Here is a 20,611-nt window from a genome sequence, read left to right as displayed (position 1 = left end):
GGCCATCGGGGTCTGGGGCTAGAGCTGACGCGAGTCAACCCAACCCTAAGGTGGTCACGGAGGAGGTGTTACTCGCCTCTTTAAATGAGATGCGGAGAAGCATGGGAGAAATGATAGCCGCAGCCATGCGGGGTAGTAAGCGGAATAGATCTCCGTCACCCGTGCGCGGACCCTCGGAAGAGGAGGTCCTTTCCTCTGGGGAATTGGACCTCTTGGACAGAGACCAGGTAGGTTCAGGGATCGAAGATCCGGATACAGAGGAGTCTGGGGCAGTCTCCCTGAGGGAGAGCTGGTGGATTCAGGGCTTGACGGACTTGGTCCATAAGGCATTCAACCTACCTGTACCAGATCTCCAGGTATCCACGGTTTCAGCTTTGGGCTCACTGAGGGCGCCTCAAAGCAGTGCTGTGTTTCCGATCCATCCTCTATTGGAGGAAGTCTTGTTCCAAGAGTGGAACAAACCAGACAAGGTTTTCTTTCCACCTAAGAAATTTTCTGTCTTATATCCTATGGAAGAAAAGTTTTCCAAGAGATGGGCTTCTCCTGCAGTAGACGCAGCCATCTCATGTGTTAACAAATCGTTAACATGTCCTGTAGAAAACGTACAGGTTTTCAAAGATCCAGTTGATAGACGCTTGGAAGCCCTACTTAAGAACTCCTTCACTTCTGCAGGGGCAGTAGTACAGCCAGCCGTGGCTGCGATTGGAGTCGCTCAAGCTTTATCGGATCAATTTAAGCAAATGCTTGAACTTATTCCTGCCGAGCAGGCAGAAGAATTTTCGGATGTCCCTAAGGCCATATGTTTTACGGTAGACGCAATCAAGGATTCTATCCAACAAGCGTCACGTTTATCATTATCCCTTATCCATATGAGAAGACTATTATGGTTAAAAAGCTGGGAGGCTGAGCCCCCATGCAAGAAGCTCCTGGCAGGGTTTCCCTTCCATGGAGGACGGCTCTTCGGAGAGGACTTAGATAAATACATTCAGACCATTTCAAGCGGCAAGAGTACTCTCTTGCCAACTAAGAAGAGGGTTCAGGGACCTGCGTTTAAACGACAGTCCTCCCCTGGGCAGGGGCCCTCTAATGCCAAGCAGTATCGACGGCCTCCTGCAAGAACAAACTTCGGCTTCAACAGCAGATCACGAGGACAGGCTGTTAGGGGCAAGAGGCAGTGGTTTCGCAAGCCAGCAAAACCAGCCCCCAAGTCTACCTCATGAAGGGGCGCCCCCACCCACGAAGGTGGGGGGAAGGCTGCGACTCTTTTCGGAGATTTGGGAAGCCAACATTCCCGACGAGTGGGTACGGTCTTCCGTGGCCACAGGCTACAAGCTAGAGTTCCTAAGGTTTCCTCCTCCTCATTTCCAGGAGTCGAGGATTCCAAACGATCTGGAGAAAAGAGCCGCATTAAGGTCGGCTCTAGATCATCTACTTTCCCAGGAAGTAATAGTAGAGGTACCAGTCCTGGAACAGGGGCTGGGTTTCTACTCCAACCTATTCATCATCCTAAAGCCCAATGGAGATGTCAGGCCAATTTTGGACCTAAAGATGGTAAATGCATACTTAAAGGTCCGCTCATTTCGGATGGAATCCGTGCGGTCAGCAGCTGCCACACTCCAAAAGGACGACTTCATGGCGTCCATAGACATAAAGGATGCCTACCTTCATGTTCCAATTTATCAGCCACATCAAAGATATCTACGCTTTATGGTGGCTTCGCGTCATTTCCAATTCGTGGCGCTTCCCTTCGGGTTGGCTACGGCCCCCCGGGTGTTCACGAAGGTTCTAGCTCCAATCCTAGCCAAGCTAAGGATCCAAGGGGTCACGATCCTAGCATACCTGGACGACCTCCTAGTCATAGACCACTCATCTCCCGGCTTGGAACGAGCAGTGGCCCTCACGGTCCAATACCTCGAGAGGTTCGGCTGGGTCCTAAATCAAGAAAAGTCAACATTCCAGCCCACAAGGCAGTTGGAATATCTCGGCATGAGATTAGACACGGAACAACAAGGGGTGTTCCTACCTCTGAGGAAGGTCAAAGCCATCAAGGAATTAATCCTACTGGTTCTAAGCAAGAAAAAACCGACTATTCGCCTATGTATGAGATTACTAGGCAAGATGGTGGCTACTTTCGAGGCGGTGCCATACGCCCAGAGCCACACTCGCATCCTGCAGGCAGCCATCCTGTCAGCATGGAGCAGAAGGCCACAGGCCTTGGATATCCCGTTGCCTCTCTCATCAAGAGTCCGGCAAAGTCTGTGTTGGTGGTTAGACCCTCAGAATCTACTGAAGGGAAAATCTTTCAGCCCAGTGGCTTGGAAGATAGTGACCACAGACGCCAGCCTGACGGGCTGGGGAGCGATTGTGGATGGTTCCACTCGCCAAGGTATTTGGGCAAAGCCAGAGAAGCTTTTACCCATCAACATCTTGGAGCTCAGAGCTGTTCGACTAGCCCTCAGGGCTTGGACGTCGAAATTGCAGGGGCTCCCGGTGAGAATTCAATCAGACAATGCCACGGCAGTGGCATACATAAATCACCAAGGGGGGACCAGGAGTCAGGCCGCTCAGAGAGAAGTGAGCTTGATTCTCTTATGGGCAGAGGCTCATGTGCCCTGCATATCGGCAGTATTCATTCCCGGAGTGGACAACTTTCAGGCGGACTTCTTAAGCCGCCAGACTCTATGGCCGGGGGAATGGTCTCTGCATCCACAAGTCTTTCAAGCACTCTGCCAAAGATGGGGAGTGCCGGACGTGGATATCATGGCATCGAGACTCAACAAGAAGCTAGACAGGTTCATGTCCCGCTCAAGGGATCCGATGGCCTGCGGAACCGATGCTCTGGTTTGCCCTTGGCATCAGTTCAAGCTTCTTTATGCGTTTCCCCCGCTCCAGTTACTACCCCGCCTGCTGCGCAGGATCCGGGTGGAGCACATACCAGTTATCCTGGTAGCTCCAGCATGGCCCAGAAGGGCTTGGTACTCACTAATCCTAAGGATGGTAGTGGGAAACCCTTGGACTCTGCCTCTAAGGCCAGACCTGCTATCGCAAGGTCCGATCCTCCACCCTGCCTTACGGCATCTAAATTTGACGGCCTGGAAGCTGAATCCTTGATTCTCAGGGGTAGAGGTCTGTCTCAGAAGGTAATCTCTACCCTAATCAGAGCCAGGAAACCGGTCTCTAGGGTGATTTATCACAGGGTCTGGAAGGCCTATATAGGCTGGTGCGAGTCCAAGCTATGGCTTCCTCGCAAGTTCACCATAGATAGAGTTTTAAGTTTTCTCCAGCTAGGAGTGGATAAAGGATTGGCATTAAGCACAATCAAAGGACAGATTTCTGCCCTGTCAGTGTGGTTTCAGCGGCCACTGGCCACCCACTCGCTGGTTAAGACCTTCCTTCAAGGGGTCTTACGTATTAAACCTCCAGTTAAATCCCCGCTTTGTCCGTGGGATTTAAATCTTGTTCTGTCGAGTTTACAGAAACAACCGTTTGAGCCGTTGGCTGAAGTTCCTTTGGTTCTACTGACAAGGAAGTTGGTGTTTTTGGTTGCCATAGTTTCCGCAAGAAGAGTTTCGGAACTGGCAGCCTTATCCTGTAAGGAACCATATCTTATATTTCATAAGGACAAGGTCGTTCTCCGCCCTCATCCTTCCTTCTTACCGAAGGTCATATCCAGTTTTCATTTGAACCAGGATTTGGTATTACCATCCTTCTTCCCTAAACCTACTTCCAGAAAGGAAGGGTTGCTGCATACCTTGGATATTGTCAGGGCCATGAAGGCCTATCTTAAAGCTACAGAGAAGATCCGGAAAACAGATGTCCTGTTTATTCTACCGGATGGGCCCAAGAAGGGGCAGGCAGCTGCAAAGTCCACCATTTCTAGGTGGATTAAGCAATTGATCACTCAGGCCTACGGCTTGAAAGGGTTGCCTCCTCCAGTATCATTAAGGGCTCATTCTACTAGAGCCATGGGCGCCTCCTGGGCAGCGCACCACCAGATCTCTATGGCTCAAGTTTGCAAGGCGGCAACCTGGTCTTCTGTCCACACATTTACAAAATTCTACAAGTTGGACGTAAGAAGGAATACTGATACTGCCTTCGGGCAGGCAGTGCTGCAGGCTGCAGTTTGAGACCCTCGGATTCCGGGGGCTCCTCTTTTTTTGAGTTAAATTTAAAATTTAAGATTATTTTTCTCAAATAAGTTGGATTTATTATGATTTGAGTATATCTCTAAATTAAATCCTTTTGTCTTGGAGATGTTCTCCCTCCCCTCATTGTAAGCATTGCTTTGGGACATCCCATATAGTAATGAATGCCGCTCTGTGTCCCGTGATGTAACGATAAAGAAAAAGAGATTTTTAATACAGCTTACCTGTAAAATCTTTTTCTTGGAGTACATCACGGGACACAGAGCTCCCACCCCTCTTTTGAGGACCATTTTGGGAGGCATACTGCTTGCTACAAAACTGAGGTACTCCTCCTATGGGAGGGGGTTATATAGGGAGGGGCATTTCCTGTTTGAAGATTGCCAGTGTCTACACCTGAAGGTACTCCATATAACCCATATAGTAATGAATGCCGCTCTGTGTCCCGTGATGTACTCCAAGAAAAAGATTTTACAGGTAAGCTGTATTAAAAATCTCTTTTTTGGGTGAACCTCCACTTTAAGTGGTTAAAAAGGGGTTCCTGGGTAATAAAATGCTCCAAATGACCTGAAGCCCAGGTGTGCTAGCCGGGAAAATGTCCTGATGTTGCAGAAGTCTCTACTACTACCGTGTTTCCCCCGAAAATAAGACCGGGTCTTATATTAATTTTGGCTACAAAAAACACACTAGGGCTTATTTTCGGGGTAGGGCTTATTTATTTACTGTATTAATATTGCATACGCATAAAGTGTGCAATAAGTCTCAAGTCTGTCTGGCTGAAAGTCTTAAAGTGGTTGTAACCCTTAAAAAAAATCCTGTTCCTTTAAAGCGGGGGTCTCCAAACTTTTCAAATAAAGGGCCTGTTTATTGTCCTTCAGGCTTTAGGAGGGCCGGATTGTGGCTAGTGGGGGAAGAAAATGCCCTGGGCCCAGCATCGGTGAGAATAAATATGGCCTCAGGGTTGGTGGTCAGTAGGAGTAGTGCCCTTATTAGTAGGAGGAATAGTAACCCAACATTGGTATCGGTGGAAGAAATAGTGCCCCCTTGCTGATGTCAGTTAGAGGAATATTGCCTCATATCAGTGGAAGGAATAGTGCCCAAAGGGCCAGATAAAGGCTGGCAAAGGGCCACATCTGGCCCTCGGGCCACAGTTTGGAGACCCCTGCTTTAAAGCATGAAATAAATCAGTAAAATTATTTTTATAAAAATGTCATATGTCCTCTGTCTTCTCCTCCCCTGCCCCCCCCCTCATTGTCAGGTCAGGAGAAAGTATCTAAAGTACCTTTTATAACACCTTTAACCACTTAACGCCCGCCGCACGACTATTTATGTCCGCAAAATGGCACGGACAAGCAGATGGGCGTATATATACGTCCCTGCCTTCTAGCGGGTGGGGCGTCCGATCGGGACCCCCTCTGCTGCGTGCGGATTCCCTCGGGGAACGATCCGGGACGACGGCGCGGCTATTCGTTTCTAGCCGCCCCCTCGCGATCGCTCCCCGGAGCTGAAGAACGGGGAGAGCCGTATGTAAACACGGCTTCCCCGTGCTTCACTGTGGCGGCGCATCGATCGAGTGATCCCTTTTATAGGGGACACTCGATTGATGACGTCAGACCTACAGCCACACCCCCCTACAGTTGTAAACACACACTAGGTGAACCCTAACTCCTACAGCACCCCCTGTGGTTAACTCCCAAACTGCAACTGTAATTTTCACAATAAAGAATGCAATTTAAATGCATTTTTTGCTGTGAAAATGACAATGGTCCCAAAAATGTGTCAAAATTGTCCGAAGTGTCCGCCATAGTGTCGCAGTCACGAAAAAAATAGCTGATCGCCGCCATTAGTAGTAAACAAAAAATAATTAATTAAAAATGCAATAAAACTATCCCCTATTTTGTAAACGCTATAAATTTTGCGCAAACCAATCGATAAACGCTTATTGCGATTTTTTTACCAAAAATAGGTAGAAGAATACGTATCGGCCTAAACTGAGGAAAAAAAAATGTTATATATGTTTTTGGGGGATATTTATTTTAGCAAAAAGTAAAAAATATTGCATTTTTTTCAAAATTGTCGCTCTATTTTTGTTTATAGCGCAAAAAATAAAAACCGCAGAGGTGATCAAATACCACCAAAAGAAAGCTCTATTTGTGGGGAAAAAAGGACGCCAATTTTGTTTGGGAGCAACGTCGCACGACCGCGCAATTGTCTGTTAAAGTGACGCAGTGCCGAATCGCAAAACCTGGCCTGGGCATTGAGCTGCCTAAAGGTCCGGGGCTTAAGTGGTTAAGACAGCTTCCTTCTCTGAGTCTAAGGAGAATAGAAAAGAGATGAGCCGAGAGTGTCGCTGACATCAGCCTGCTCCGTGAACTGAAGAGGGGCGGCTGACATCAGCGGGGAGGAAATAGAAGAGCCGAGGTCCCCACTGACATCGGCCTCACTCCGTGCACAGAAGAAGGGGCAGCAGATGTCAGCCAGGAGGAGAGAAGAGGACCTCCGGCGGGTCAGCGGTGGGTGTAAACATGAGATTTTCAATACAGCAACAATCAAAGACACTGCCCCAGTTTTACAAAATGGATTATAGGATTTTTAATGAAATTTACTAGGGCTTATTTTTGGGGTAGGGCTTATATTGCAGTCCACCATGATAATCACGCTAGGTCTTACTTTCGGGGTAGGGCTTATTTTCGGGGAAACGCGGTAAGAGATAAAAGGTATGGGATTTAGAAAGAGAAAGCATCTGAGGGATATATGCACTTGGGTTAAAGTTCCACTTTAATTAAACATCTCCCACATACACAACACATACACAACACATGTCCATTGTGAATTATTTGATGTGCGACAATTTGTGGTCTTTTAGTAAAATGTTTCCCACGTGAGTTCTCTGATGTTCGATGACGTAGCCTCTCCGGGTAAACCGTTTCCCGCATTCCAAACAAGAATATGGCTTTTCCCCGGTGTGAGTCCTCCGATGTGCTATAAGATTGGCTCGCTGGCTAAAACACCTCCCGCACTCTGCACACGAATACGGCTTCTCTCCTGTGTGAATCCTCTGGTGTTTAGTAAGAGCTGAAATAAAACAAAAACTTTTCCCACATTCCATACAGGAATATGGCTTCCCCCCGGTATGAGCCTTCATATGTACCGTTAGGTTTCCTATCTGGGTAAAACACTTCCCGCACTCCGAGCAGGAATATGGCTTCTCGACCGTGTGGGACCGCTGGTGCGACAAAAGTTCTGTCCTCCTTGTAAAACATATACCGCATATGGAACACGGGAACATTTCCCCCCCCCTGTGATGGGTCACAGGAGGCGAGCGATCAGTAAAGCTTAGTTCGTGTGTAGGGGGGTCATAGGACAGGTCTGTGGTGTAGGGTTCGGGAATGGAGATTGGAGCGTTGGGGTTTTCTCTTGAAGTATCCGCTGTAACATCATCTTCTATGAGATCGTCCGGAGAGACAATAGGACTGTTCCTGCGGTCTTGTCCATCTGGAGGTAGTAAGAGATGGAAAGGGATAGAACCACCTAAAAGGCCAAAGAACATAAATTAAAAAACGCATTCTCGAAATAAAAAAATAATAAAAAAAAAAGACCGTTATTTTTTTTTAAACTGGAAATGTACATTAACCACTTAAGACCCGGACCATTAGGCAGGTCAAGGACCTGGCCAGTTGTTGCGATTCGGCACTGCGTCGCTTTAACCACTTAAGCCCCAGACCTTTAGGCAGTAAATGCCCCGGCCAGGTTTTGCGATTCGGCACTGCGTCGCTTTAACTGACAATTGCGCGGTCGTGCAAACTGGCTCCCAAACAAGATTGGCGTCCTTTTTTCCCCACAAATAGAGCTTTCTTTTGGTGGTATTTGATCACCTCTGCGGTTTTTATTTTTTACGCTATAAACGAAAATAGAGCGACAATTTTGAAAAAAATTCAATATTTTTTACTTTTTGCTATAATAAATATCCCCCAAAAACATATATAAAAATATTTTTTTTTCTCAGTTTAGGCCGATACGTATTCTTCTACCTATTTTTGGTAAAAAAAATCTCAATAAGCGTTTATCGATTGGTTTGCGCAAAATTTATAGCGCTTACAAAATAGGGGATAGTTTTATTGCATTTTTATTAATTATTTATTTTTTACTACTAATGGCGACGATCAGCGTTTTTTTTTCGTGACTGCGACATTATGGCGGACACTTCGGACAATTTTGACACATTTTTGGGACCATTGTCATTTTCACAGCAAAAAATGCATTAAAAATGCATTGTTTACTGTGAAAATGACAATTGTAGTTTGGGAGTCCCCTACTATATACAAAGTTCCATTTCTCTTTTGGTTGGGTTCCTCTCTGTCAATGCTGTATAGAGAAAATCTGGGGATATTTATCAATCACCTGTGTTGATCGCTACAGGAATTTCCTCCTCTTTAACCTTCGCACATACATCTTCCTCATCCTCAGTTTTGACATCTGTGTGCGCATTTCTGGTGTCGTCAGCATCTGTGAATAAAGATGAGAGTGAAGCCCCCTGTACTGAGGTGTATGAGAGACCCCCAGAGAGTGTGTGTGGGGGGAGACTGCTGTAGTGTAGGCATTGCAAGGCTTATTTTTCAAGCCTAGCAGCTGAAGTATTAGTAACATGCAAAATATATAGGAAATAAGTGCAGCGCAAAAATCAACTAAATCAATTGCAGGGTAATAAATAACACATAAGTGAATACAATTAGCCAGATTCAGAAAGACTTACGACGGCGTATCAGTAGATACGCAGTCGTAAGTCCGAATGCGCACCGTCGTATATTTAAGCGTATTCTGGAAACCAGATACGCTTCAATTTGGCCAAGATACGACCGACGTAAGTCTCCTACGCCGTCGTATCTTATGTGCATATTTACGCTGGCCGCTAGGGGCGTGTACGTGGATTTACGCGTCGAATATGTAAATGAGCAAGATACGCCGATTCACAAACGTATGTACGCCCGTCGCAGTGAGATACGCGGTTTACGTAAGACATACGCCGGCGTAAAGATAAACCACCAAAAAGATGGCGCAGCCCATGCAAGGTATGGACGACGGAACAGCCGTCGTATTTTACGTCGTTTGCGTAAGCCTACGTGAATGGGGCTGGGCGTAGGTTACGTTCACGTCAAAAGCATTGAGCCGACATCGTTACGTAGGGAGTATTTGCGACGTGATTCTGAGCATGCATGCGCCGTACGAACGGCCCTCGTTTACATGGGGTCAGGGTTAATTTAAATGTAGCCCACCCACTACATGCCTACTTTGAATTAGCCGGGGTTACGCCGGCCCATTTGCGCTACGCCGACATAACTTAGGGAACAAGTGCTTTGTGAATACTGTACTTGCCTCTCTATTTTACGTCGGCGTAGTGCAAATAGGATGCGCTACGCCAGCTTAAACATACGCTGATGTATGTGAATCTGGCTAATAAAGTCCAATAAAGTGAAAAAAATCCAAAAATTGTGTGACAACAACTTCCAAAAATCTTCACCGGTGACTTTTAGCTTCAAAGTAAAGTGATCTCTCCACCATTAGAAAGGGCTACTCTCACCTTAAGGTATGGAGCCCTGTTTTACCAGGCAGTCATACAAGCAGAGATCAAAACACCAGGTTGATACGATGGCCCAGATTCACAGAGAGCAAGACGCGCATTACGCCGCCGTAGAGCAAACACCGTACGCCACGCCAACGTAGCGCGGAGAAGCAAGCATTGCATTCAGCAAGCCAGTGCTCCCAACGCTGTGCCACCGTGGCGTAGGTTTCAAAGGCGCACGCCGGCATTGGTGGAAGTGGGCGTGACCCCATGCAAAAGATGAGGGGCCGAGCGCCAGACAGGTACGTATCACGAACTGCGCATGCGCCATGACGTTGACGCATACACAGCACCCCCCCCTGCGCCTGCTCACAACCACGCCGGCACAACTGCCTAAGCTACGTCGGATCACCGTGTACGCCGTGAACATAACGTACGCCCAGCCAGACACACGTCCAACGCACAATACGCCGGCTTGTGTTCCCTGGTGCAGACCTGTGCATGTCTGTTGCCGGGGTTGCACCTCATTTATGGGGAATAACTTTACGCCGGACGTACAACTTACGCGCATCTCACGCAGGGCCGGCCTTTGGGGTGTGCGAGCTGTGCGGCTGCACAGGGCGCCATGAGCAACAGGGGGCGCCCTGCGGCACACACAATGTGAGTCACATCAGGGCCGATCCTAGATGGGGTGCAGTTCACCCAGGCGCCACAGAGGTGGGGGCGCTCAAGCCCCAGCCTGCCCTATACCACCACAGCCTGCCCTATACCATCCCAACCTGACCTATGCCACCACAACCTGACCTATACCACCCCAACCTGCCCTATGCTACCGCAACCTGCCCTATACCACCCCAACCTGCCCTATACCACCACAACCTGACCTATACCACCACACCCTGCTCTATGCCACCCCAGCCTGCCCTATGCCACCGCAACCTGCCCTATGCCACCGCAACCTGCCCTATGCCACCCCAACCTGCCCTATGCTACCGCAACCTGACCTATGCCACCACAACCTGCTCTATACCACCCCAACCTGCCCTATGCTACCTCAACCTGACCTATACCACCCATCCTGCCCTATGCCACCCCAGCCTGCTCTATATCACCCCCAACCTGCCCTATATTGCCCCAGCGGTCCCAATACCACCCTATACTAGAATTTACAGGGCCCATTTGGGGGGGGGGGGGCGCCACAGGATTATCTCGCACAGGGCGCCTGAACACCTAAGGCCGGATCTCGCGTAGCCTGCGCCGGGCACACGCACGTTCGTGAATCGGCGTATTTTCCCCATTTGCATGTTTGAATGGCTAATCAATGGGAGCAGCCCCATGCGTCCAGCCCATACGGACGGCAAGTGGTTAAGGAGCGGGTAGTGAAGTCCATCAATAAGCGTCCCTCTTTTCTCCACTCCCTATGTTTAATGGGTGTGTCCAGCCTGGGTAACAACCATGGCTCCCTGCACAGACACATAATGTAGGAACCTCACGTAGCAAACTTCAATATATAGGCATAGTCTGGTTTACACCTTAATTACTCCCACAAGTGGCAATGTCTGACAGAGGAGGGGGGAGAAGAAGAGATTGTTGTAGTGACTAAACAAGGAGAATCTGGGGCTCTTCTCTGGATTGAGATTGCATTCACACCTGAGGGACGCAACGCGTTTGGCACCAAAGTAGCTTATGTACCTTTTTTTTTGGCACAGAGTCAAGTGCGTTTTTGCAGGTTTGGGGTGCCTTTAAAAAATAAGAGATTGTTGTAGTGACTGAACAAGGAGAATCTGGGACTCTTCTCTGGATTTAGTGTTTATTACTCACCTGTGCTGATCTCTGGAGGGATTCCTTCCACCTTACACGGATCATCACCCGTCGCATAAAGCTCTTCTGCTTCCTCTCTAACTTCAGTCTCAAGCATTTCCTGAGTGAGAACAAGAACAATTCTCTGAAGAAGTTAGAAAAAGTTAAAGTGATTCTAAAGGAATTTGTTTTTAAATACTAAACCTACTTGGCTCTGTGTAATGGTTTTGCACAGAGCAGCCCCGATCCTCCTCCTCTGGGGTTCCTGGCTCTTCCTCCCTTCTGAGTGCCCCCATAGCAAGCTGCTTGCTGGGGGGTGGCACTCGTGTGGACTCACTAACGAACCACGCTCTGTGTGTCCATTGACACACAAAGCGTGGCTCAGCCCTACAACCCTGCTCTCTCCTCACTGGCTGCGATTGACAGCAGAAGGAGCCAATGGCTCCTGCTTCTGCCTGAATGTCCAGTATGGAGAGAGAGAGAGCTGCTGCTCTCAGGCACAGTTAGATTAAGCTTTAATCTAGGCTTACCTGCAGGTCTAAGTGGTCTGTAAGGGTTTACAACCACTTTAAGCCCTCTTCCACACAGGCGGACTCCGTCACTACGAAGTCCGCCAGCTCCTGCCGGCTCAGCGGGAGATCTCTCCCCTGAGCCAGCGGATGACAGGTCCCTCTCTGCTCACTGAGAGGGGAGGGGCTTGTGCAGCGCCGCTGTCTCCTATGGGGAGATCTAATGAAAACGGACAGCATGTCCGTTTTCATCAGATCTCAGCCGATCCGCCATGGACGGATGGGTACTTATCGCCATCCGTCCGACCCGGATCGGGTCGGATGTCAGCGGACATGTCTCCGCTAACATCTGACACTCTATAGGACTGCATGGAGTGGCTGTTCAGGTCCGCCGTCAAAACTGACAGGCAGTCTATTAGTACAGAACAGGAGACAGGATAGCACATGGGAAGCCCAACAATCAGCCTGACACTTCTCCTCTTTCAGGGAGTGAAGTAAATAATCAAAAATCAAGTTACTCCCTACACAGATAGGAAGTCCAATTATTACAGATGCTTCACAGATCACTGTTGGGTGATGTTCACTTGCATACGTGTGCACAGCCTATTGCATAAGTGTGACTCCCAAAGCTCAAACACACATTTGTGTGTATATATGTGCTCACTTTTGTGAGATTGTGTGTGTGTGTATATATATATATATGTGTGAAGGACTTTTATGCAATTGCCTATATGCTTCAGTTTAATTCTCTCCCTTCTATTTTAATGTCTGTGTGTTATGTGTAGAAGGTGATTTACTCATTCCTCTGCATAACAGACTGTTGAAATGCTAATGTTCCATCACCAGCCAGCTCTCTATTCTAAAGGGTAATTGATCTATTGTGTGTGTGAAGAAGACCTGTGTTTACCCTTAAGAGATGTGTATTGTATCTTCAGGCTAAATTATTAGAAAATTGGCTCATGTTAATTATTCTGATTGCTTCGTTGTAGTAATTAACTTCACTGATGTTATTATCTAAAGAAATGTGTCTTGTCAGGGTCGGCACCAGAGTGTCTACTTATATGGGAGCCCCAGTGTGTGAAAAGGGGGTGGAGATTTCATTGTTCTTTGATTAGCTTGTAAACTGTATATAACTAGCAGAATGCTGCCATTAAAGAGTGTCTTGTTCCAGCATTAAGCTTTGGCTCATGTATGGATTATTCGGTGATTCCAGGGATTCCTACTCATGGAATATTGGGTGATTTTCTTTTATGGGAAGAAGGGAATGCTTGACGGGGATATTTTCTACTACCGTCACAATATATATACCCACACATACACACACACACACACACACACACACACACTCTTAGATAAATGTAAATAAACATTTTAAAAAGTATTAGCACATTGCTTTTAGTGTTTTAATATGTTTTACATCTTATGGCAGAGACGGTCAGGGGGAGAGAGAGAGAAAAAGGGGGGTGAAAAAGGGGAGGGTCAGAGGAAAAGATAGGGGATAGAGAAAAGAGAGGGGGGATAGAGAGAGAGAAATAGGGTGGATGAGAGAGGGGGAGAGAGAAGAGAGAGAGAGAAAAGAGAGGGAGGGTGAGAGAGGGGGAAAGAGAAGGAGAGAGGGGGATGAGAGAGGGGGAAAGAGAAGGAGAGAGGGCGAAAGAGAAGGAGAGAGGGGGATGAGAGGGGGGGGAGAGAGAGAGAGAGAGAAAAAAGATGGGGGATGAGAGAGGGGGAAAGAGAAGAGAGAGGGGGATGAGGGAGGGGGAAAGAGAAAAGAGAGGGGGATGAGGGAGGGGGAAAGAAGAGAGAGGGGGAAAGATGAGAGAGGGGGAAAGAGAAAAGAGAGGGGGATGAGGGAGGGGGAAAGAAGAGAGAGGGGGAAAGATAAGAGAGGGGGGATGAGAGAGAAGAGAGAGATGACGACACAAATCTAATACTGTTGGTAAAATACATTGGATTACTCAGAGTGTGTACTGCATGACAGGGTACAGTCACAGTAGGTCCTTCTTCCATTGGGGCCCATGTGGCCTGCACACTTTTGTACACTGGATGGCACTGGCGCATGGGGTGATTAGTGTGTGCCCAGGCACATTTATCACACCCAATGTGCACGCCTATGTTCACTTTTCACTTTGGTTGTGCCTGAAAATTATGTTTTCAATTCCATCTACCTGATAATCCTGAGGGATCTCCTGATGTTCCTGTGTGGAGTCCCGGGAATACAGAGGACAGGGACATCTCTCTGGTGGGTTCCCATTACTGGATCCATCTGTAGGAAACACACACTGACTGAATACATTGTTTCTATGACTTTATATCAGAGGATGTGTATCTAGGGGGATCCTCAATACTCTTCTCTCCTTTACAAGAAATTAAAGTCTCCTCTTACCCGGTGATGTGAGGGGCGGCTGGTTCTCTGTCCTGATGTCCTTGTATCCTTCTATATAATCCCACTCCTCCATGGAGATACAACCCGTGACATCCTGACACCTTATAGGAACCTGACACACACAATGATACCGTCACCATCCAGACACATCCCTTGTCTGTTACTGGATAATGTCCCAGAATTCCCGGCACCGCTCACCTCTCCTGTCAGCAGATCAATGATCTCACTGGTGACTTCTTCAACCTTCTTGTTCATTTTTAGGGAGTGGAATGGAGGTTCTACAACAAGGTTTTGGGTCTTCCTCATGTTGGATGCCACCAACCCTTGAGATAACTTGAAAGCGATATAATTCTAAATTTAAGGCCAAAATATGAAGTTATGCCACCATCCAAGCAGTGGTTTATATTGTCATTCATTATAATGTCTATCATTACCATATATATATATTTTTTTTTAACTGAGATAAACGTGATGTCATGTGACTCCCAGAATCCTCCTCACCTCTCCGGTCAGGTCTGTATTTTATTAATAGAGATAAGAGTGATGTCATGTGACCTCCCAGAATTCCCCTCACCTCTCCGGTCAGGTCTGTGTTTTATTAATAGAGATAAGAGTGATGTCATGTGACCTCCCAGAATCCTCCTCACCTCTCCGGTCAGGTCTGTGTTTTATTAATAGAGATAAGAGTGATGTCATGTGACCTCCCAGAATCCTCCTCACCTCTCCGGTCAGGTCTGTGTTTTATTAATAGAGATAAGAGTGATGTCATGTGACCTCCCAGAAGCCTCCTCACCTCTCCGGTCAGGTCTGTGTTTTATTAATAGAGATAAGAGTGATGTCATGTGACCTCCCAGAATCCTCCTCACCTCTCCGGTCAGCTCTGTGTTTTATTAATAGAGATAAGAGTGATGTCATGTGACCCCCCAGAATCCTCCTCACCTCTCCGGTCAGCTCTGTGTTTTATTAATAGAGATAAGAGTGATGTCATGTGACCTCCCAGAATCCTCCTCACCTCTCCGGTCAGCAGGTAGATGATCTCCAGGGTGAGGTTCAATATCCTCTCTGTCATGTGACTCGGCTCCTTCTCCATACTTAGGTGATCTATTTTCAGATGTTTCCTCATGGACAGTTTTGCCTTCGGTTAAGGCTCGTTTGCTCTACCATGCACTGCAAATCAGAAATGAGAACAAATACAAGAAGCCATTTTGTAATTTGACAGGTCTTCATTATAGAAGATGTACCTCATGAGAAGGAGCACTCTCTATATAATAGGTAATGCAGAACAGTACCTACATATATCCAGTCATTCACATCACTTCTTGTCTGTATGAGATTTTACACATATGAAAGATCAGAAACATTTTTTAATCTTTATTAGTGGAAAAAAAAAATTGATAGATTGGCAAGCATTTCTGTAGTTTGGGACGGAGTGGGAAAGAGTCAGAATTTCTTTCGGGGCCTCAAAGGTGCTTTGGGTGAAGACTGGAAGGTGTAGGGAAAACATGAGAACAACATGAGTAAAGGCAGTGGTGGATGGTGCGCAAATTTAAAAACCATCAATTGCAGCCTCACTGTGCCCATCAATTGTCACCACTGTGCCCATCAAATGCAGCCACTGTGCCATCAAACGCAGCCACTGTGCCCATCAAATGCAGCCACTGTGCCCATCAAACGCAGCCACTGTGCCATCAAACGCAGCCACTGTGCCATCAAACGCAGCCACTGTGCCATCAAACGCAGCCACTGTGTCATCAAACGCAGCCACTGTGCCCGCCAAACGCAGCCACTGTGCCCGCCAAACGCAGCCACTGTGCCAGCCAAACGCAGCCACTGTGCCAAACGCAGCCACTGTGCCATCAATTGTCGCAACTGTGCCCATCAATTGTCACCACTGTGCCATCAAACGCAGCCACTGTGTCATCAAACGCAGCCACTGTGCCCGCCAAACGCAGCCACTGTGCCCGCCAAACGCAGCCACTGTGCCAGCCAAACGCAGCCACTGTGCCAAACGCAGCCACTGTGCCATCAATTGTCGCAACTGTGCCCATCAATTGTCACCACTGTGCCCATCAAACGCAGCCACTGTGCCATCAAACGCAGCCACTGTGCCATCAATTGTCACCACTGTGCCCATCAAACGCAGCCACTGTGCCATCAAACGCAGCCACTGTGCCATCAAACGCAGCCACTGTGCCCATCACTGTGCCATCAAACGCAGCCACTGTGCCATCAAACGCAGCCACTGTGCCCATCAATTTACGCCACTGTGCCCCCTCAAATACCGCCAGTTTGGCCCGGAAAATGCTGCCAGATTACCCCATCAAATACCACCAGATTGCCCCATTAAATATCGCCAGTTTGCCCCCCCACCCGGCACTTACCTTTCTCAGGTCAGCCATCCTCCTCCACGCTCCCTCAATGTCTTCTCCCACCCTCGATGTCGCTTCAGCCAATCGGGTGACCGGTAACCAGACCCAGTGAACCTGATTGGCTGAGACGCGTGTCAGTGTTAACCAGGGAACGCACACCCTGGGCGCCCCCTGGATAACCATTTGGAAGTCGATTAGGTGCTGTTATTTTTTCAAATATCTTCTGAACTGTGTAGGTTTAGGAGATAAGGTTTATGCTGGCCATACACTATACGAAAATTTGGTCGTTCAGACAGTTCTTTCGTCTTTCGAACAGTTAATGGGCACAAAAGCGATAATCGTTGGGACGTTTTTGAGCCGAAAAAACGAAGGACACATTTGGAAATTTTCTGCCGAACGAACGATAAATCGGAATGTTAATGTGTTTCCCGTCCGAACTTTCTGCACTCGGTATATGTAAAAAAAAAAAAGGAACCAATTTTTTTTGTTTATGTCCAGTGAACGATTTATCGGTCATTACATGACGGCACTATCGTTTGCGCTCACAACCGAACGTTTGTTTTTCGAAAGTTCGTTCGGACGATTTTTCATGGAGTGTATGGTCAGCATTAATCTAGGCTTAGCTGTAGGTATAAGTGGTCTGTAAGGGTTTACAACCACTTTAATTTAATGCAGAGAAGGCACCAAGTGAGTTTAATTAAAGTGGAGTTCCACCCAAAAATGAAACTTCCTCTTTTCAGAATCCCCCCCCCCCTCCGTTGTCGCATTTGGCACCTTTCAGGGGGGAGGAGGGAGCAGATTAGAGGTCGACCGATATGGGTTTTCCTCTGGCCGATGCCGATATTTAAAAATCGGGGCGGCCGGTGGCCGATATTTTTGGCCGATTTTTTTTTTTTTACTTCATCTCAGCAAATCTAGGGGGGGGGAGGAGGTTATTGTTTAAGGTGGAGAGGTGGTGTGCAGCCTATTAGTGTCCATCAGTGCAGCCTATCAGTGCCCACCGGTGCAGCCTATCAGTATCCATTAGTGCCCACCAGTGCAGTCTATCAGTGTCCATTAGTGCCCACCAGCGCAGACCACAGTGCCACCTTATCAGTGCCCACCAGTGCATCTCACTAATGCCCACCAGTGCATCTCACTAATGCCCACCAGTGCATCTCACTAATGCCCCCCAGTGCATCTCACTAATGCCCCCCAGTGCATCTCACTAATGCCCACCAGTGCATGTCACTAATGCCCACCAGTGCATCTCACTAATGCCCCCCAGTGCATCTCACTAGTGCCCACCAGTTCAGAGCTCCTCAGTGCCCACCAGTTCAGAGCTTCTCAGTGCCCACAGTAGAGCAGCTCAGTGCCCAACAGTTCAGAGCAGCTCAGTGCCCAACAGTTCAGAGCAGCTCAGTGCCCAACAGTTCAGAGCAGCTCAGTGCCCACAGCACAGCAGCTCAGTGCCCACAGTACAGCAGCTCCTCAGTGCCCACAGTACAGCAGCTCAGTGCCCACCAGTTCAGAGCTCCTCAGTGCCCAAAGTACAGCAGCTCAGTGCCCACAGTACAGCAGCTCAGTGCCCACAGTACAGCAGCTCCTCAGTGCCCACAGTACAGCAGCTCCTCAGTGCCCACAGTACAGCAGCTCAGTGCCAACAGTACAGCAGCTCAGTGCCAACAGTACAGCAGCTCAGTGCCCACAGTACAGCAGCTCAGTGCCCACAGTACAGCAGCTCAGTGCCCACAGTACAGCAGCTCAGTGCCCACAGTACAGCAGCTCAGTGCCCACAGTACAGCAGCTCAGTGCCCACAGTACAGCTCAAGAATGTCATTAAAAATGTCAGTGCCCACAAGCAGAGCGCTTGGCTCTGTTCCGTCCCCTCGCCTGGCCAAGGAGAGCTCCATCTGTCCCCTGACGTGCTGCGCGCCCCGCCTCTGCCTCCACACTACAAACCCCAGAATGCAGTGCGGCCAGTAACAGCCAATCGGCGGCCGCAGCTGCAGACATGGGGAAAAAAAAATAATCAGCAAACAGCGGCCGTGATAGCCGTTTAGAATAGACGGTGGGCGGCCAGGGGGGGGGGGGGATTTACACCCAGCACGCCCCTGCTTCTGATCCCTCACAATCGGCCTGTTTTCACGCAATAATCGGCCGATGCCGATTTTTTTAAAAACGCGAAATATCGGCCGATATATCGGTCGACCCCTAGAACAGATACCTGAGTAATCCAGGTATTTGCTCATGCTTCCTGGCATAGATCACCGCGGTGACCTACGCCACTTCCTCCGCTTTAACACCTTAATCAGTTACAGAACCTGTGTAATTCATATGTGTTCGGTTTTAAAGGGATGAGGTGGCAACCCTACCCCTAGAGCAGATACCTGAGTAATCCAGGTATTTGCTCCCACTTCCTGGCATAGATCACCGCGGTGATCTACGCCACTTCCTCCGCTTTAACACCTTAATCAGTTACAGAACGGCTGCAGGGATCGGGAAATGTCTCCCTGACTGTGATTAGCGCAGCGCCGTGCACACTTCCTGGCGGGCTTTGCACGTGTACTATGCGAACACGCCAGAGCTCATACTTCATTCAGTGACTTTAAAGGGCTCTACGTGCGTCTGTGCTATACACACCGCGTGTACAATACTCTGCAAGGGAGAAACGCCTATATATCGCTTCTTTAACAATATTTATCTCTATAGAGACCCCAATACAGCAGAGTAGACTAATCCCACACACAGGGTACAGCCAGCTGACCCCTGACTATAGAGGACAAGTGACCAGACCCACAACATCACATGACCTACCCACCCCCCCCCCCCAATACTATCCACTAGTCCCATAATAAGATATTATCACCTTCTTCTCAATGGGTCCCTCCAGCCTCATATCAGGAAGCTGCTTTGATTACAGAAATCCCTCCCCCCTCCTCTTCCGGGGTACAGTCAAACAACTCCTCCTGTGCTAAGCACTTCAGTATGAGCTCGCCATATTTAGATTTGTATAGAGTTTTTACATTTATTTTATCCAAATAATAGATAACCGGTGCGCTGCAAACTAAAATGTTCAACCAGTCAGCCGCCTGCGCCAAGGAGGCGGAGTGTCTGCGCTACGAGAAAATGGCCGCCGCCAGGCTGCTGGTGTTACCTCACGTCGACCTGTGCGCACCAAACGCGTTGCTAAGGAGACCAGGAAGCGGCTGGGTGGCTCGTCACGCTCCCCATCACAAATTGCTCCGGAAGTGACGTTACATCGCCGCCATCTTGCTACACCCCACACTCCTGCATATTATTGATAGAGAGGGACGGGGGTGTAGTGTCACATTCCAGCGGAAGTGTAAGAGACACAGACCGGAAGTAACTCTCACTGTGCAGAAATAATAGGAATATAACAACAACTGAGATCTAAACGGATTCTAATTATATGATAAATTAATGGTCACTGAATATGTGTGATACTATTTCCTAAAAGCAAAATCTGATTCCAAGTCAATCTGGGGATATGTAGAAAGCCCTCAGACCTGATTGTCACAATCATAAAATATGTCATAAAGTAAACACATATTATATATATATATATATATATATATATATATATATATATATATATATATATATATATATATACACACACACATACAGGGCTGGCTTTCCTGCTAGGCAAACTAGGGCACCTGCCTAGGGTGAACATCTGCCAAGAATGCCCGGTGGGCACAGCTGGGTGAGTCGGAGGACAGTGGGGAGGGGACACTGGGGAGCCGGACAAGTCAGGCACCATCAGGTCTCTGGATGTAGGCAAAACTATCCCGCCCTCCACCTCAATACGGGGCACGTTCCTCCCTTCCTGCCCAGGCCAT

General features: G+C 48.1%; 1 protein-coding gene across 2 annotated transcripts; it reads right to left on the bottom strand.

The window, feature by feature from the left end:
* Window positions 1–6,967: 6,967 nt before the first annotated feature.
* On the bottom strand, window positions 6,968–19,859 carry LOC120909908 (oocyte zinc finger protein XlCOF8.4-like). 2 transcript variants are annotated; one of them, XM_040321714.1, is made up of 8 exons: window positions 19,615–19,859; window positions 15,410–15,564; window positions 14,596–14,748; window positions 14,398–14,509; window positions 14,180–14,277; window positions 11,524–11,647; window positions 8,544–8,648; window positions 6,968–7,673 (listed from the first exon to the last, which is right to left on the bottom strand). In XM_040321714.1, the coding sequence occupies exons 2-8, from the start codon at window positions 15,518–15,520 to the stop codon at window positions 6,976–6,978; spliced, it is 1,401 nt and encodes a 466-aa protein (XP_040177648.1). In that variant the 5' UTR covers window positions 15,521–15,564; window positions 19,615–19,859; the 3' UTR covers window positions 6,968–6,975. The 2 variants fall into 2 exon arrangements, with proteins under 2 accessions (XP_040177648.1, XP_040177649.1); XM_040321715.1 differs by having other exon boundaries at window positions 11,524–11,623; window positions 19,615–19,850.
* Window positions 19,860–20,611: the final 752 nt, after the last annotated feature.

The sequence above is a fragment of the Rana temporaria genome, chromosome 8 (assembly GCF_905171775.1).
Source record: "Rana temporaria chromosome 8, aRanTem1.1, whole genome shotgun sequence".
NCBI lineage: Eukaryota > Metazoa > Chordata > Amphibia > Anura > Ranidae > Rana > Rana temporaria.
This window is presented reverse-complemented; position numbering and strand designations above follow the sequence as displayed.

Bases quoted from the DNA above. Each gene is read 5' to 3' on its own strand.
- LOC120909908 (XM_040321714.1), bottom strand. From the start codon at position 15,520: ATGAGGAAACATCTGAAAATAGATCACCTAAGTATGGAGAAGGAGCCG. The intron at 14,278-14,397 runs GTAAGAGGAGAC...TGTTTCCTACAG, and splicing joins GCCGCCCCTCACATCACCGG to ATGGATCCAGTAATGGGAAC. The intron at 7,674-8,543 runs GTGATTGATAAA...TTGGCCTTTTAG, and splicing joins TCCTGTAGCGATCAACACAG to GTGGTTCTATCCCTTTCCAT.